This window comes from Malus sylvestris, chromosome 7 (assembly GCF_916048215.2).
Source record: "Malus sylvestris chromosome 7, drMalSylv7.2, whole genome shotgun sequence".
Classification (NCBI taxonomy): Eukaryota; Viridiplantae; Streptophyta; class Magnoliopsida; order Rosales; family Rosaceae; genus Malus; species Malus sylvestris.
Window position 1 is genome coordinate 13,783,346 of NC_062266.1, and position 19,461 is coordinate 13,802,806.

General features: G+C 37.3%; 1 protein-coding gene across 1 annotated transcript; it reads right to left on the reverse strand.

Moving 5' to 3' along the window:
• Positions 1-223: 223 nt before the first annotated feature.
• Positions 224-5,888, reverse strand: LOC126630492 (vesicle-associated protein 1-3-like). The gene is made up of 8 exons (XM_050300612.1): positions 5,561-5,888; positions 5,171-5,241; positions 4,990-5,071; positions 4,575-4,690; positions 4,322-4,483; positions 4,185-4,226; positions 929-1,006; positions 224-637 (listed from the first exon to the last, which is right to left on the reverse strand). Exons 1-8 carry the CDS (start codon positions 5,610-5,612, stop codon positions 524-526), a joined length of 717 nt encoding a protein of 238 aa, XP_050156569.1. The 5' UTR covers positions 5,613-5,888; the 3' UTR covers positions 224-523.
• Between the last annotated feature and the right edge of the window lie 13,573 nt (positions 5,889-19,461).

Consider the following 19,461-nt stretch of genomic DNA (forward strand, 5'->3'; position numbering starts at 1 on the left):
CCAAAACTAGAGGATGAATTTTGGGCCAAGCAACTCAAAGACAACGATTATAATTTAGTATCAAACTCATCATTCACAGAAGTCAAACTTAAGACCTCTTGCTTGCAAATAGAAAAAAACACCACTAGACAACAATGTTAAAGTGACAACCTCGCCAAAACTTTGGAGATCAAAATTATAATTTGGCCAAAGAACTTCATAAACCTTGGTATTATCAACACCATTTAGAGCAATACCTTTGTTCTAATATTTTCTTATTAAAAGAAACCAGGTGATCAATCCGACTAACAAATCACATTACAATCTCAAAATCTGCAAATCAATCAACATTCGAGGAAAACATTGGACAAGAAGACTTGATTCTAAACCCATCTGTTCAATAAAAATGATCCGCTCAAAACAGTGCCAAAATCATAACTAAACTTTTTACATTAGAGTTTAAGCATCCCTAAAACGTTTCTGAATTGCAGAGCACCGCAGTATTATGCCAGCATCCAACTAATTAATCGACGGTCCAGCTTCTCTATGTTTTGTTGATGAAGTAGCCAACCAAGATGCCTAAAAGACCGAACAGCACCACAAACAATAATGAAAATCCCCCACCGCTGTTTTTGCTAATTTCTTTTCTCAACACATCCTGCTCAAGTGAAAAATTTTCTCTTATTGAAAAAAGGAAATAAACGAAAACAAACATGAAATATAACTTCCAATAAAGTGGAACAGAAGCATAAAAAACCCAACAATTTAAAATACAAACAAGAAAACTAATCATAAAAAGGACATTTTATTTCTCGAGGATTTTTGCTACGATGATCGACAGCTGATGAAGTTAAATGGGGATACATACTAGTAGAACCGTTTGCATAGGGACAATCAAAAGGATGAGGCTTAGATACACGTAAGAAACTAAGTAAGAATTAAACAATACCAGTTCGTGGCGTAGCTTCTGAGTTTGTTGCAAAGCAGCAGTCTTCTCTTCAGTTAACTTGGAAATCATAGGCCATGCCTGAGGAAAAGATATACATAACGAAAGAAACTTAAGCAAGGTAATCCGAAGGGATTATTTGTAATTCTGTATCCGGTGGTCAACATAGAGTAGACCAGTCTATTAGACAATCTCAAGGGATTCTTGCATGATGATGCAGATTGACAGAAGGGTAATTCAATTTGCACACAACTTTGCTCCAAACACCCATTCGATTTCAGAATAGCACTTTCCAGCTATAAAATTAATTTTTAAAACAAACTAATTGTAATTTACTTTTCTGTCCCTCTCTATCATCTAATAATTAGAAAAACTAGTATGCAAAGATAAGAAAATTAATATGAATGAGAAACTCTTAATCTAATCTGGATTTGTTGGTCAAAAAACAAATAGAAGCTCCCTTGAAGAATAGTGGTGAGGCGTGGACAAAACAGAAAACAAGGTCCTATAAACCTAAGCAAAATTATTACAAAACAGCTATGCTAATAAAAGCGAGCTGAAGAGATTGCTGCCCAACAATCCGCATGAATGAGGAAGAAGGGCTTGTTGTACTTTTATGCGCAAGTGGAAAAGAATTCTCACAAAGTACCAAATATCCATGGATGAAGCACGGCAAAAAAAAATCACCAAAACAAACGGAGATTGTAAAAGAGTTCGAACTCTCATACCCAAGACCAAACAAGTAGAGAAGCCAAAACAAACAGACAAGTCTCTCCTAAATTACTCTCTAACAACTCACAAATTGACTCTCACCAAATTGCCAAACGAATAAGCCATGATTTTGCCACACACTCATGACTCCAAATGATGACCTCCACCACCCCAACCAACCAAAAGAGAGAAAACTCTCTACACTAATAGTGACGGCACACAAAATAAACTAGTGCATAGGACTTAGGTTATAATGAGAATCCTAATCATAATTGGAAGTAAATCCAAATCCTAATCAAATAGGTATTTAACAAAATCTCTCCACCAAGCAAGGAATACAACCAAGAATTAAAATCCAAACCCAAATAGGACACAACTAACCTAAATAGGACACCAATAAATGGAACTCAAAAAACGTGAGACAAATCTGCCCGTACCCGACTGGGTCGGCTGCACCACCGACCAGTTGTTAGGTTTTGGCTCGTCAATTAATGTCCTTTTCTGTTTAGGATTGTTTTAGGGAAAAAAGGGTGCACCAATTCTTGTCCTAAAAGGGCTAGGAAAGAATCTTAGTTTCCTTATTCAATTTAGATTAGAAATCCTAGAAGTCTATTTGGAATTGGAAAGGAAGTCTAATTTCCTATTCCACTTAGAATAGGAATTATAATCTGTAAAGGACATGTAAACTGCACCCTATGCCTATAAATAGGGTGCGGCAAGTCTTAAATTGTGAGAGGAAAACTGTGACAGCCAAGACAAGAGAGAGAGATTAGTTCTAGGGGTTTGCAAAAGTTCTGTAATCTCTATTATTAATCAAAGGAGCGGTGATTTCTCTACCTAGAGAAATCACAACTGGATGTAGGCATAAATTCTGCCGAACCAGTATAATTCTTATGTGTTTCTAAGTTTTTCTATATTTGCTAGTTTAGTCTATTGCCGTTGGTTACATCAAAGAACAAGGTCTAGTGTGGGCGTTTTTTCAACACCAGTCACCCGATGCTACAACACTTCAAACGTTTCTTTGCTTCTCCCAAGCGATCGTCCGATCAGTTGCCAATTTATATGCAACACAAATTTTGAACCATAAATCATAACAATCTCCACCTTGGAAAGAAATTAGCAAACTTCCAAATCATATACAAGCTAGGATAACAAATACAAATGCAAAGTGATCACCAATTTCTTTCAAAACTGATCTCCACAACTCAAAAAATCCAAGAGTCATCAAAACTTGAAATTTCCTCCAACACCTTCTCCAACAAATTCCATTATGGAAACCAACAAATAAGAGACAAAATTCAAACAAAGCTCGAACATACTTGTAACAAATACGGGCCAAAAGTGAGAACTAGCACTTCATGAAACTCTCGAACATCAAACTCCACCTTATGACAAAATCAGAGTGAACAAACATTGCCTGAAATACAACCAAAAGATATACAAACTCCCAAAATCATTCCTCCCGTCGAATTATTCAAATATCAAATTTGGCCGACGACACAAAAAGCTTCATCATGACTGGCAAGCAAAGCCCACGCCGAAACTTGAGTTGTGATAACACTTTTACTTTTATGCACAAGCAGAAGTGAATTCTAACAAAGTACCAAATAACAATGTTGTAGGCAAAAGTAAAAGAAACAAAAAATCTCAAGCAGAACGCGGGTGAAGCACGGCAAGGAAATTCACTAACAAATGGAGATTCCAAAGAGTGTTTGAACTCACAACCCAAATCCTACAAATTAAAAACCCTAAGTAGGACACAACTAGCCTAAATAGGACAACAAAAACAAAATGGAAATGCAAGACAAATTTGACTGTAACCGACCGGTTGGCTGCCACCACCGACCAGTCGCCCGATGCTAGAACTCTTCAAACGCTGTTTCTCTGCTTCTCCCGATCCGTCGATCACCACTTCCAAATTCATATCCATCACTCTAATTTTGAGTCGTAAATCACAATAGTGCTATATCCTGAAATTCTAAGAAAACTAAAACCCAAAAAGAAGCCCAAAGTCGAACTCTATCCCACAATCCTTCCACTTCCTCCATCCTAACATTTTTTATTGTTTCATGCACTGTCATTAAAGTGAAGTTTATGACAGCGGTTCCAATTAAACAAAAAGTGAACTTTACAGTAGAGAAAACTAAGCATGGCTCCCTCGCAAGAAAGTCAAGAAAATACTACCAGACTACCTATTAGTTTCTAAATATTGTTGAATGTTGCTACCACCACCGAAACCATATAAAATGAATCAAAACTTGGAAATCACAATCTTTAACGACTTTTACTAACCTCTATATACAATGTCATTCAATACATTCATGAATTTGGTATGTTAGGCATGTTTCAAAACAAACTTAACCACTATGATGCGACTCCAAAATACACACCATTGGTGAATATATTTTAGCAATGACATTCTAGTGTACATTCTTTCAACTGTCTACAATTGCACAATTTTAGCACCCCATTCATGCAAATTAAATTAAATGCAAGAGAATGAAACATAAGCAACTATAATTGAAATACAATAGTAAGGACATCTGACCTCTGACGACTTCTCTTTTGTTTCCTCAAGAGATCTTGATACCTAATTTTCCATGTAAAATGAAACTTAATGAGTATTCCCAGACATTCAATCAGTTTTCAAACCTCCTTGAAAGCTTGCAAAAGAGAATCTCTTACAGCATCAAACAAGGAAGAGTTTTGATTCCCATTATCAAGCACTGAAGCCTTCGGAGAGGAGCCCTCGTCAGATCCTTCAGGGACAGGTGATGGGGGGTTGGCAGGAAAGTAGATTACCCGCAATTTGAACTCTTCCACAATTTTACCATCCTCCTTGTTGAACTATATACAAATTCACAAAATGATTAAAGCAAATAAAATAAAACCCAAAACAGAACCTCTATATAAAATGTGTTAGCAGGCATCATCCAACCATTTCAGGAGTTATGTCTTTCATAGTTGCACCTTCTGGTGCAACAACACTTTGAAGGAGAAATTTGTCCTTGCACTGCATGTCTGGCGGAGCCTCCTTTTGGGCTTGCATTGTAACTACAAAAGTCAAATTTAAATCAGGAAACCATTACGATAAAGAATTAATAGGTTTAATGATTTATATAAAAGTATCAATGCTTTCCCCAAAAAAACTAAAGGAACCTACCCAAGGAAAATAGAGAAAATCTGAGAAAAATAATTGAGCGTAATGTTAACAACTAAAACAATGAAAACAACAAAATGAATATAATTGAGAACAAGTACTCAGAGTTTAACTTGGAACCATGAAATAAAAGATTAAGATATCAGAAAAGCTAAAGAACCAAATACTCTTAAAATCAATTGAATGTGTTCACCTGTAACATCACATGTTGTTCCGGGTAAGATAACACCAGCATTGGGCCGGACACAGTACTTTTTCGGATTGGTTGTTTTAACCTATTCAATCACAATATCCAAACACTAAGCATTTCAAGTCCATACCTCGTATGTTCAGACCAATCCAATACCATAATTTAAGGGGAACCGAAAAATTACCTTGAAGGCCACATAATTAGTTGTTTTGTTGGTCAATTGCAAGGAACATGAACTCTGTTTCTTCACTTCAACTTTTACACCACAAGAAAACAAACCCACAAAATAAAATTAACAAAATTGGACTATTTTCCCAATACAAAAATCAATATTAACATCCCATTTTAATCAAATCGATCCCTAAACATACGAATTAAGCATCACTAAGCTAAATCAAAGTCAGTTTCTAATTTTCTGGTAATCAAAAGATTAAAATCGTAATTATATGCACAATTAACCCATCCTTATAATTATTTTGCAGGATTTAATCTGTTTTCCCTCAATTTTCCTAGATTTTCTTGCTAACCACACAGGAAAGGAAAAAAAAACTGAAAGAAAAGAAAAGAAACTTACATGGGAATTTGAGCTCTAAAGGCTGAATGCTAAGAAGATCCCCAGTACTCATTGCCCGCGAATCTAATTAAGCACTAATTTCTTCTGGATATTTCAAACTAAAAACGAATTAAAAAATTAGGGGTTTGTGAAATTATATGATCCGAGCAAGGAGGAGGAAAGAGAGATGGGAAGAAGAAATAGCAGAAGAAAACAGTTTCCGTGATTCAAAAAATATGGAGAGAAACAGTTTCTCTGATAATTTTATGCCGTCGATCTGAAAGAGTGTATCTGAATCCAACGGTGGATAGGGTGCCTGTGACGTTCAACTGCTGACTTTAGGATTTAGAATTTTTAATTAAATTTCTGCTTTTCCGTTCCCTCCTTTCAGGCCTGATTCATAGGTTTTTATTTAATGTTGGTGAGAGATGGAATGGCAAATGTGCCCTTCTAAATTTAAGCTCTTATCATGTTTTTGATGTTTGCATTGCATGAATTTATTCTGAAGGGTGTTTTTGGCCTGAACGGTAGGTATTTAGTACTTAATACCAACTCCTTATTTCTGAAAGTAAATAAACAATATATGAAGTTAACTAATGACATGGTGCCCACGTGGACAATGACTGGGAGCCACGTAGTATTAAAAAAAAAAATTAATTTAAAAAAATTAAAAAAGTAAACCTTCTTCTTCGACTAACCCTTTCTATCTCCACCATACCTCTCCTAACCTCCACCCTACTCTTCCTCCTCCTTATCCAGCACCCCAACCCACCATGTCCTCACCCATCAAACCTAAATCCCGCAAGTTCCCATCGCCCTCAACGCCAAATTGGACCCAGGCACCAATTTCTGATCCAGTTGGAGTTTTTGCTCCGGACCTTGGACCAACGGACTCTCCACCGCCATGAAAACACGAAAGTTGAATGTGCGACGTGACTGGATTTTGTTTTGGCGTCGTGACAAGGATCTCCGGCGGCCGATCTTTGATACAAGGTGCATGCAACGGCAGAGAGGGTTTTTTTTTTTTTTTTTGAATTTTTAATTTCCACGTGGACCACTTAATGACACGTGGCTCCCAGTCATTGTCTACATGGGCGCCACATCATCAGTTAACAAGAGACTTATCAGCCAGACTAACGGATGTATGAGACTGTCCCAAAATTAACACTTTAGGTATGACTCTGAGACGAAAAAAAATTCATGTACCAAATGTTGAAAACCACGAATGTCATATCCCAACCCGGGCCCCCACCACATCCTAAGCTTGACTTTACCGTAGTACGATATTGTCCGCTTTTGGCCCCAGGGTTTTGTTTCTAGGAACTCACGCGTGTAGAACTTCCCAGTGGGTCACCCATCCTAGGAATGCTCTGGCCTCTTTCTCGCTTAACTTCAGAGTTCCGATGGAACCCGAAGCTAGTGAGTTTCCAAAATGTCTCGTGCTAGGTAGAGATGAAAATATACATATAAGACTTACAGGATCCACTCCCCTAGACGATGTAGGATGTCACAATCCACCCCTCCTTAAAGGCCCGATGTCCTCGTCGGCACACTTTCGGCTAGGGATTGGCTCTAATACCAAATTGTCACATCCCGACCTGGGCCCCTCACAGTTTTATTTCTGGGAACTCACACGAGAACTTCCCAATGGATCACCCATCATGGAATTGCTCTCGCGCGTACTCGCTTAACTTTATAGTTCCGATGGAACCCGAAGTCAGTGAGCCCCCAAAATGCCTCGTGCTAGGTAGAGATGAGAATATACATATAAAGCTTACATGATCCACTCCCCTTGGCGATGTGAGATGTCACAACGAAACTTGAGGGTAGTAAATTGAGATTTACCCTAAAAAATAAAATAAAACAAGGACCAAAGTAAATAACACATTAGCTAATAGGGTAACAGAGAGAGGAGTAGTTGGGATTGGTAAAGAAGGCTGGAAGGGAGGTTGTCACTAACCCCCACCCAAAAGTACGAGTCAGCGGCAAAGAGAGTTAGGGTTTTTCTTACTTTCGATGAGAGAGAACGGGATCTTCATTTCGAGGCTCTCTGCCTAAATTGGATTTAAGTATTTAACACCAACTCTATTCTGACAACAAAAATACCAACTCTACCATTTTATAATGAAAACGTCCTAAAAGAAAGAATAATACTTGCATTCTTTTTTAGGAGATGAGCTCATTCTCTCACTTGTAAATCACTTATTTTTTTACGTTCGAAATTTTACAATCGAAACCTCTCAAATTCTTAATATTCATTAAAAACTCATCTCTATAAAAAATCATTTGAATGAGACATAGTCTAGAGATATGTTATTTGCAAATGACAAGGAAGATACTCTGTTTCTCAATGAAGGAATAAGCTCATCCTCCAAGAAAGAAATGTAAGTATTATCCATAAACAAAAACACTCACATTAATTAACTTCACACCTAAAAAGAGAAAAGTTACTATATTTTTGCATTAGTGTAAAATCAACTATTAAATTAATCAAATATAAAAAATGTCCAATCTTTTTTTTTTTTGGGTGGCACAAGAGCTAGATTTGAGCTTTATGAACTTATACAAATATTAGTTAATTTAATTTATTAGGTTTTTATTCTAATTTTTTTTAGAGGGGCGAATTCTTTACTTGAAACGAAATTCAAGGATAAAAATGAATAGAATTTTAGTTTACAAGCGAAATTTAAACTAAAATGAAAGCTTACTAATCAAATTTAAAATTGACATGTGTTGAGAGGACAAAACCGTAATTCACTTGAGTACTATGCAATTTAGGACACGTCAATTTTAACTATCTTTTAACGGAATGTCTTTAGAAATTGACACTTCGTTCAATTCACTTGAGTACTATGCAATTTAGGACACGTCAATTTTAACTATCTTTTAACGGAATATCTTGCATTGGTTAACAGATGTAAACGCAGGGACCAATTTGGGCAAATTAAAAACATATGGACTAAATTGGTCGATAGAGTAAAATACAAGGACCATTTTGACATTTAAGCCATAATAATAAGAAAGAAGATTATTTTGTGACATGTGGCATGCACACGTATGCAAATTTACAAAAAGAATCTAACAGAGGGACCAATTCTTTACTTTGAACGAAATTCAAGGACTAAAATTAATAGAACTTTAGTTTACAAGCGAAATCTAAACTAAAATGAAAGTTTACTAATCAAATTTAAATTTTACTCTCATTTACTTAGTACTTTAAACAAAGTTTCGGTATTGAAATTCTACTACTATTATTTGAATCTGTTTCTTTTTTTCTTTTTTTCTTTTTTGTGTTGACCAATTGGGCCTATAGATAAATCATTCCAAAGGAAATCAATTCTAAACCATACCTGCCCCGAGCTTTACTTAGAGCCTTATAGGAAATCAATTGACTAATTTAAAAAAAGTACGTCATTAATTTACCAAAAAATTAGTTGAGGTGGTCAAATTAAACTAGGTTGTTAGTTCAGGGTCAAATGACAATTTACCCTTATTAATTACATGCACACATGATTTTGCACTTTCTCATTCCAACTGCAAGCATGTTTAACATCAGCCAAAATTCTATGAGGAATGCTAACCACCTTTCCCATTTGTCTTTTCTTATTAACATTTCTCATTCATTGTGTGTCATGTGTCTTCCATTATTACTTGAAATTAAGTATTTAATTAGCTTAAAAATTAACAATTCTTTTTCCATTCATACCCCACATAAATCAAGTATTGTTGCAGTCCTATTAGATTAGGAATGTGATTGTGTAAATCCTAATATATCTAGGATATTCTTATGGGATTCTACCATATCTCTTAGACTAAATATTATCCTATTAGAGTTGTAATCTTATTAGGGTAAGGAATTAACTTTCCCTACTACTATAAAAAAAGGCACAATGGGGTGGAATAAAACACACCTCATAATTACACATCTCTCTCTTCTCTCTCTGACCTCTATAATTGTTTAGTGAATTATGTATACAATACGTTATCAGCACGCTCTTGATGCTACGCTAAAGAGAGTTTGATCTTCAATGAGGAGAGTATTACGTTTTAATCATTTTTTTATGATTAATTTATTATTTTATTGAATTGATCTACATGCTATTGATTCAATTTAATTTTTTTGTGTTGAATGTGATACAACGCATTGGAGATGCAATTCCGGCTTTTCGAGAATGATTTCTACAAATTCAAAGGCTTTTGTTGTTTTTTGCTAATCAAGTACGCTTAAAATAAAGGAAGATATTTGAAACGACCATGAAACATGAAAACATTCCTCATGATGCATGAACCCCTACATTTATATTTACCTTCCAATATATATATTTTATATGTTTCATATATTTGTCAATATATATATATATAGATACATATTCATGCACTACGCAATTATAAATCTCAATGTGCAATTTGTGAGTCAAAGAATCAAAATAAAATAGAAGCATGATTATTTTTGGGTTCTGAAAACCCTAGAAATCGGAAAAAAAAAATCGCGCTAGAGTCGCGGCTTGCAGCCACGCTCGCGCCAAGCCGCAGAGTTGAGCCGAGCTGGCTCTGTCCCAAAACCAGACAAACAAAACCACTCAGGTTCAAACGACGTCATTTTTGGCGCTTTGTGACCTGCAAAGTCGAGATTCACCATATTTTTTTTGTGGTAACCTTGAATTCGACCATTGTTTTGGTCGTCACAACTATGAGGCAGATCATTTCTACGATTTCCCGGCATCCTATCGATGCTCAATAGATCCTAACACCCATCTTTACTGGTGTGCACACCTAGGCCTAGAGGAACCATCGCCTTCACCTCTCTCGGCTGAATCCAAGATGGAGATAACGGTCTAGAGTCATTGACTCAACCCCCCCCCCAATCGTGGAGCTACCATCACCGGCGTCTTGAAACTCAACGGACAATGAACATCTTTTGGCAACTCCTTGCCGAACAATCTTATGCCCATCATAATTTGGACACGTTTTCCCATTACCTCGACTCACTCTTTTTCTGGTCTAGGCTCAGCCCACTTAGGCTTCAACCTTTTTTTTCTCTTCTAGACCTACAACTAACTTGAAGCTGGGTTGCTTTTTCCCTAAAGCATACACCAGCTCACGCTGGCTAGACAATCAGCAGCATGGGCTGCTTCTTTTCACTGACCAAGTCCAATTGGGGTTCCCTTCACTTTGGCCCGCAATCCAGCTTAGGTTGGGGTTGTGCAAAGCAAATTTGAGCCCAAATTTTTTTAGTCTACCTTATATTTAGCTTGTAGCCAACATGACTTATGTGCACGGGCCTGAATCTTTATAATATTTTGCTTCTATGATCGACCATGAATGGTCTCGATCTATTGAATTAATTAAAAGTGACTAGCAATCCATTAATCTGACAAGAAATCCAAAATTATTCGCCTGAAGCTCACTTTTGGACATTAACGATTCAATATTTTAATTCTTTTCTTTGAACAATTGACATCTTTTCGTAGTCCCGAAGCACTCACATTTGAGTTCCCAAAGCAACTCAAATCCACTACACTTAAATCAACATGTTGTATCCTGTGTTCTTGCATGAACCTCTCTTTTATGAACTAAATGTTCATAAACTAATTGAACCTGTAGTTTCAAAATTAGTGCCTTTGAACCCGAAGTTTTCATGAAACAACACACCCATGAAAACCCCAATTTTTCATGTATTCCTAGAACCCGAATGTTCTGATTTTGATGTTTATGGATGATTCATTCTCATAGCACCAATCATAATCTTATTCCCTCCAAGTCAGTGGATTGTTAAACCGTCACAAGTTTGATTTTCCTGATTTGGACTTTTCTAATAGAAACCACTTTATGTGAGGTACAAGACATGAATCTCCACTTGATTATTAAGTAGCTGAGAAACCATTGTAGCCAACAATGGCATAGAAGAGCTGAATAAGCCTTCACCATGACCTTTATTCGATGACTTATGCCTGAAGCATTACCCATGGAAGTACTCTCGAATAGGGATTCCATGGCTCTTTGGCTCACTCCTATAGACCATTTAATCATGAAAGACATTATCTGAAGCACATCATGATTACGTCCATGAATGAGTATGATTATGAAGTTTATAAATCCGATCGAATTTTGACTGGAGAATACTTTTCTTGTCCTTCCTTGTTTCTAACTCGCTCCTGAAGCAACAATGTAGAAAGTAGAAGTTTACCAAATTCTCGGATATAATTACTACCACAAATGTGAGAAAACAGTATAGGCCTAGTTCGGCTAGAGTTTACTAAATGGCTTAACCCAGTTCGGTTAAAGCCTAGCAAACCTACTTTGGCAGGGATGCACCAAAGGGCATGCTCTGTTTCGGTAGAGATGCACTGAACGGTATTGCTCTGTTTCGGAAAATGCCTACCGAACAGATCCTTTTAGCTTCGGCTAGAGCCTACCAAACTCAAGTCTGGGTTTGTCTCTCTCACAATCTAATTTCAAGTTTGTTTTTACAACCTATGGTATAATTAAGGCCTGCCAAGGTGTGGCATCATGCCCGAAGCATGATCCTTGGCAGCTATGACCTAAAAACTTCAAGATTAAAGGATAATATTACTAAACTTCAACTCTGCAGAATCTACTTCCATCTCGATGGAATAGATCATTGGTTATGCACATGTTCATGCCTCTACCAATGTCGTTAAGGAGTACCATTCTCGCAGTCAATATGTGAAACTAATTTTGCACCACCGAACATCGTTGGAAGAACAGAATTTTGACATGGATGGTCTTATTGGCCGAATTTTCTCAGTAAACCATTTACTTTGTGAACATTTTTCCATGTTCTTGGATTCAAGTTTGGTGTTTTTTTTTTTGTTATGGATAATCTTATTGATATTGTCCTCAAGTACGAGTTAATTGAATCATGTTTCTTATATACATGTGACTGAATTCAATTAAACATGTGATTAGGTACGAATGTGGGAAAGTTAGTTGTTTGGATGAATGCGATACTACGCACACTAACTTTATGCCTAAATCACATCTCTAATAACAGCTTCAGGTCTATCCAACCTGATTAAGAGCATTGGCACACTCCTCGTTGTATGAATGGTACTAACTTAGAATTTAAGAGACCTTATATTCTCTCCGTTTTGGAAGAACGTCGTTGAGTATTAAGGATATTCGAGAGAACAATGATCAAAACTGAAACCTCTGAAGAAAATAAAGTGAAATATATTTGCACCACCTCCAAAAATAAGCCTGAAGCTTTGCTTTGGGGCTAATGGGTTGTCTCCTAACTGGGAACACACCTTATATGGCCGGCCTGAAGCCTAGTGATTGAGCAGTTTATTTGCCTTGGTACGACCATTTGGGACAATTAGGTCGAACAATGATGCCACGACACATCTCCTTACCCGAAGTAAGGATATTATGCTTACAAGCACACTTTGCTAAAACTCGCATGTTTGGGAAATTTGATTTTTAGATCATCCCTCACAAAGATACGAAATCACCTTTTTTCACAGTGGATTCAAGGGAACATATATAGACTAATCCAACCAAAATGCAGACCATATAAATATTTATGGTTTTAGTTGATCAATCGACAAACTGATCACATGTTTGTCTACACACATTGCTACTAAACCTCATGGCCAATTTTAAAGGGATCACCACCCTAATTATCCCATAAAGTCTAGAAGACTGGATAATGCCAGAGAGTTTATATCGATGGTTTTTGATAAGTATTGCATGTCTTTTGGGTTTATAATTGAACATCGAATTCCCATGTTCGCCCTAAATAGCCTCGCAGAGTGGTCATGAAGCACAATTTCAATGATCGCCCGAACTTTGGTGAATGCACCAATCTTTCAGTTTCTGTCTGGGGCTATACAATCTTGTACGCAGTTATGTTGGTCCGTCTTGAGGCCTATTGCCACCCAACCATCTCAACGTTACAGTTGGTTACTGGGTAAGAACCTGATGTTTTGTATTTACACATTTGGGTGTGTATTCCATGTGCATAGTTGGCCGCTGCAATGTACCAATATGGGTCCTCAAAAGAAGGATGTGAATCTTTGTCAATTACGATTCTCCTTCACATTAGCTCTTTTAGAGCCCTTGCATGCGATCTCTTTACCGCTCATTTGCCTATTAACACTTAAATGAGATAGACTTCCCGCTGTTACAGGGAAATAAGAATGTCAATGTTCCTGTAAAACAGTGCAAATTTGCGTGGACATTGCCCACTATGTCTCATCTCGATCCCCCTACTGCACAAGTATGATAAGCAAGTGCAATGTATTTTAGTTTTCAGAATGTTGCTCTAGATGCATTCCTTTGATCTAGCTAAAATGATGAGATCATATACCAATTGCATACATGCCTACAAGGATAGACGTACTTAATGAACGTTAAGTCAACATGCCCAAAAGGTGTGTCGTCCCTGTTAGATGGTTCGATACACTAGCAGATAGCCAATTAATCTGTCTCGGCTTGAAGCACGATAGATGACTTAGTTCATAGGATTCACTTCCCTAAAAGAAGAAGGTCACGACACAACAATAAATCCATACTCGATTGATGTCTCAAATCATTTTCATCTCATAAGATTAATCTGGCTTACTCCCAAGACTTGAAGTTTTTGGTCTAGTATACTAGTTTTGATGAGATAATGGAATTGACATGAGTTTATCATCGATGATGTTTTCACTTATATGGTAGCTACCAACATAAATGAAAAGCGACGATATCGAACCGTGTTTTGTTGATTAGTGACAATATAGAACTGATTGGACAACCAAAATTACAATCCAAGTTAAATTCCTTACCAAAGTATATTTTGGACCTATCTTTCCTAAACTGCCCAAGGTAACCCTGTTGTGTTACAAGTGGGAAAGGAAGTGTAATGAGATGAACAAATCAGTGCGATATAATGCACGTCTTACGGTGCAAGGTTTCTTTCAAACGCCTTGTAATTGACTGCAACATTACGAATATGGTTAGTATTTCTCCATGGGGATATTGATACGGAGATTTACAAGTAAGTTTTCGAAGAATTACATGGACTGGTTCAAATAGTTCCAAACCACAAAACACCCTCTTAACTTGTTTGAGGTGTTCACTTACGGATTGAAGTAATCTGGCAGATGTGGTATGCCCGTCTAAGTGATTATTTGATCAATTAGGGATATGAATGCCCTTGACAGTTAAACTATGAAGTCTTATTCCGAATTACTAGAGTTACAGTTTATGACAAATGACATGATTCTCACTAAGACTCTAGAAGAGTTTGAGAAACTGCCTTACACCTAAAAACAGAATTTGAGATGAAGGATCTTGGGAAAACTCGTTTATGCCTTGATCTAAAGTTCAAGTGTTGTTTTGACGGTACTTTATGTTGGAAATGTGCCCTAAAACCAATCATATGATGATACTTTACAGACATTTCACATGTTAAACTAATCTAGTTTAATATCAAGGGCAAAGATTATTGTTTGAGCCGTCTCATATAAATGTTATATGCTTAAACGATAAGTCCAAGGAATATGTGATTGGGAGAATGCGATCTAAAGAAGTTAGATTCATGAGACCATTCTTTCGTAGACACATCCTAAATGTTCCTGATCATAGGATTGCCAATTGGGCATTGACAGTCCGTTAAGATCAGTACGTGTTGTGTCTTCTCTCAAGGAGAGTGACTAGTCTCGAGTCATTGGTGTGTGTGACATCAAGACAAGTACGTAGGTGCTCAATAGAGAATGAGTTCACTGAACACGATCAACAAAGAGTTCTCATATTCATGTCACATGAGAACTCATGGTTGGGATAATGCAAAGTAATCCTTTGACCTGAGGCATCATAGTTGTCTTGTGGTTAAGTCCTTGATCTTTGATTATGTCAAAAGTCACTCCAAAAGGAGGGTGTCCACGGCATAATTGGGGTTAAGCCACTTAGCTATGGAGGAAAGTGAATGCGCAACAAGGGATCTCTAACCTTCAAACTGTTTGAGGGAGAATACTCTATGATATGATTAAGAATCTCTGGCCAGAGTATGAATGAGATTTAGGAAAGTCGTTCCAAATCACATTCAAGGTAATCATATAAGCACACGAATTACATTGGATAGTAGACATGAATAAACTATCAAACCAAACAATGTGGTCAAGAGTATTGTATTAGAGAAATACCGTATTGCATTTGTAATCCTAAACTGAATAGGTTCTCTACCTCTTCTGATTAGCTTGGGTAACCATGATATGCTGCTAGGTGTCACTCTTGGTTTGTGGAAGCCCTAAACGTGTATAAACACTAAAGGGAGAATTGAAAGTAAGTTTCAATTCACAATCGGTTTGAAAGAGTTTTAATCGCCCACTGCCTCGCTAAAAGGAACCTAATGGATCGTACACCGTGTAAGGTGGAGATTGAAGAAACAATGGAGATGAGTAAGAATAATTAAATGGTTTAATTATTTATGGCAAGGATTAATTAATATGTTAATTAATCAAACGAATAAGTTCGTTAAAGACCTCGGGATAGTTTTGGACCTTAAGGCCCAATGGGCTTCGAACGTCAAGCCCATTGACTTAAGTTGTATGACAATTTAATGAATAAAGATTCACAAAGGCCCAAAAGCCCAAATCCCTTATGTGGCCGGCCATGTGTGTTGAATTAGGGTTTTTGGTTCTTTAGGTCATTTAAAGAAGTGACTATATAAAGAACTTTATAGCCTAAAATTCAAAAAGGGTTTCTTTTAGGAAATTGGAGAGAACACAAAGCTCTCCTTTCTCTCTAAAGAGGCCGGCCCCCTTGGAGGGATTAGCTAGCAATCCTACTCCTCCAAGGTCACTCATTTCTTCTCCAATCTAACCTTGGTGTAGACACTTAGAGGTTCTCAATTTTGGGAACTTGGAGAACCATATTCTTCCATCCAAATACATGGATCTAAGAAGCAAGGAATGAAGGCCCTCTCTTTGGGTGATTAGCCTTTGCTGATGCAAAGAGGAATCTACAAAAGTATATAATTTCTCAACTCACTTTGTTTTGAGTTGAGTCTTGGTTCACCAATCTACTAGGCTTTGAATTTCAAGGTTAATGTTTTGTTTTTGAATGCATGCAAGCATGATTCCGCCTTTTAATTGTTAAATGCATGCTATAGATGTTATTCAAATGAACATGTTTTCACAAAATCATCCTTCACTTTAGTCTACCAATGTAGGTGTTACCTTTAAGTATACATATGATCTTCCATACAATATATGCAAATAAGACCCTCAAATAGGTTATGAAACCCGAAGTTCCATATCTGAGTTCAACTTTGCGCTTAGTTGTACTTGGATCATTGTATTAGACATGACATATTCTTCGCTGTTGATCTATTGGTAAAGATGTGGCACTGGGCCTACACACAACAACTAAATTGGTATTAAAAACATTTTTTCGCTACCCTAAAAGGTACTACAGATTTGGGCTAATCTCAACGCATCTCGAGCATATCCAACCCCCATGATCCTTGGAATGATGTTTGCCTTATCAGACCCGCACAAGGCACATCCCCGAATGGTTATGGTTTTATCAGGGGAGTATCCAGAAGTATATTCACCTGATCTTAATGTACTTTTTTTTTCTACGATTAGGAGCATTTTTCCTATTGGATTTTTGCTACTGACTAGGTTTTGATTAGGCACCTATCATGGGTTGATCATACCTTTGTGAGCTCTTCTACTTGCATCCAGAAGACATATAGTTTGACTTAATGCAACTTCTCACTTTTCTCCTTAGCCTATGGGTTTTCTCCCACCTTGGGTTTTACCATAGCGAGGTTTTGTGAGTTTTACCTTTTATGCATTCTTTCGTTGATCTGAGACTCGCATTCGTTCATTATGTCGATGACTTCATCAAATGTACTTACTTCATCGTTGAAGACCTGATGCACCATTTGTTTGAGTATTTAAACATTCAAGGGGGAGTTTTGTAGTCCTATTAGATTAGGAATGTGATTGTGTAAATCCTAACATATCTAGGATTATGGGATTCTACCATATCTCTTAGACTATATATTATCCTATTAGAGTTGTAATCCTATTTGGATAAGGAATTAACATTTCCTACTACTATAAATAAAGGCACAATGGGGCAGAATAGAATACACCTCACAATTACACATCTCTCTCTTCTCTTTATGTGCCGCACCTCTTCTCTCTCTGACCTCCATAATTATTTAGTAAATTATGCCTACAACAGCTATAACTCATTTTCTCTTCATTTTGTTTTTTTTTCCACTTCACCTATAAAAACAATTGTTAGACCCTTCTTCTTCCACTACTCAACCATCGTCCCCACAATTACCTATGATAGATGTATAGCCCAACAGTGCCTGTCACATCCCAGCCCAGGCTCTCACCACATCCAGAGCTTGACTCCACCGTAGCACGATATTGTTCGCTTTGGGCCCCGACCACACCTTCACGGTTTTGTTTCTGGGAACTCACACGAGAACTTCCCAGTGGGTCACCCATCCTGGGATAGCTCTCGCCTGAACTCGCTTAACTTTGGAGTTCCGATGGGACCAGAAGTCAGTGAGCTCTCAAAAGTCCTCGTGCTAGGTAGAGATGAGAATATACATATAAGGCTTACATGATCCACTCACTTGGGCGATGTGGGATGTTACAATAAAATGTAATACCCTGAAAATTTTAAATATATGAATTGAAATATTCAAAATTATGAAAATGTGAAAAGAATTGAGAATTTACATTAATTCACTTGAGTTTAGTCTTAAATTAAACTAGTTATGAAGCTTAGAATTTGGGAATTCATTATTTAAAATTCCTAGACTTTTCGAGCTTACAAATTATATTTTTGAATAGTGCTCAATCTCACGAACGTGTGGGCGCAAACCGTTGGTAAAACGGAATTATAACAAAGAAGTTATTAATGATAGAAGTTAAGGGTAAATGGTCATTTTGGCATTAATGAGAAGATTCCAGAAAATCTGGAATAAAAGGGAGTGCCACATGTGTGGCTGTGATTGAAAGGAAATGAGAGATAAGGGAGAGACTGGGACCAATGGAAGGGGGAAGAAAAGGGGGGAAAAACGGGTCTTTTGACCCATGAGACACAACCGACGGGATTCATAATCTCCCGGCCAATTTTCGGCGAGATAAAGGTCCCCCACCACCTGAAACTCATCTCTCATCATCCCTTCTACCCATTCCACCCCAAATTGGAGTGAAATTGGTCTTGGAATTGGGGAACCCACACCATGGGTGTCGCGGGAACCTTTGCTCGAATTCTAACAATTGTGAAAGGTTTCCCTCCAATTACCACCATTGCTAGACTTCCCTTAAGGCCTAGAACAAAGCCCAACCAATGGTAGGGGCGGCGGAGTACCGGAGTTGAAGATTCGAGGCCACCCATTTCTAGGGTTTCCTGTGGGTTCGAGGAAAATGGTTCTACTCTTTGAAATCTTCATTTCTGTAATTTTTGAGAATTTTTAGAAATCGTTGGATTTTCCGGCGAGTCAGGGCGGCCGACCGCCACCCACGGTGGCGGGTGTGGCGGCGCACGGCCAGGGAGTGGACATTGTGTTTTTATGTGAATTTCGTTATTTGAATCAGGATTTTGAGATCTAATTGTTGTGGTTTGAATGCTTATACAATTGTGCTACATGTTGGATATATTCGGTTTTGTTTAAAATTTTGAAAATGTGAACTACGAATGGCTTGATCCTTGTTTGGGGTACGTAGGCAGTCTAACGAGATGTTAGATGTAGCCATAAAATAAGTGAGATTAAACAATTCAGGAACAAAGGTTACAAAAATGGAAATTTGTCCATATAAGGAAACGGTGAGAAAATATAAAGGTAATATCGTACATTTGAAATGAGAATTGATTTATAAAAGAAAGTAAGTGAGAGCAAAATTAGTACGTTGGTGTTGAAAATTTAAATTTTGAATCTG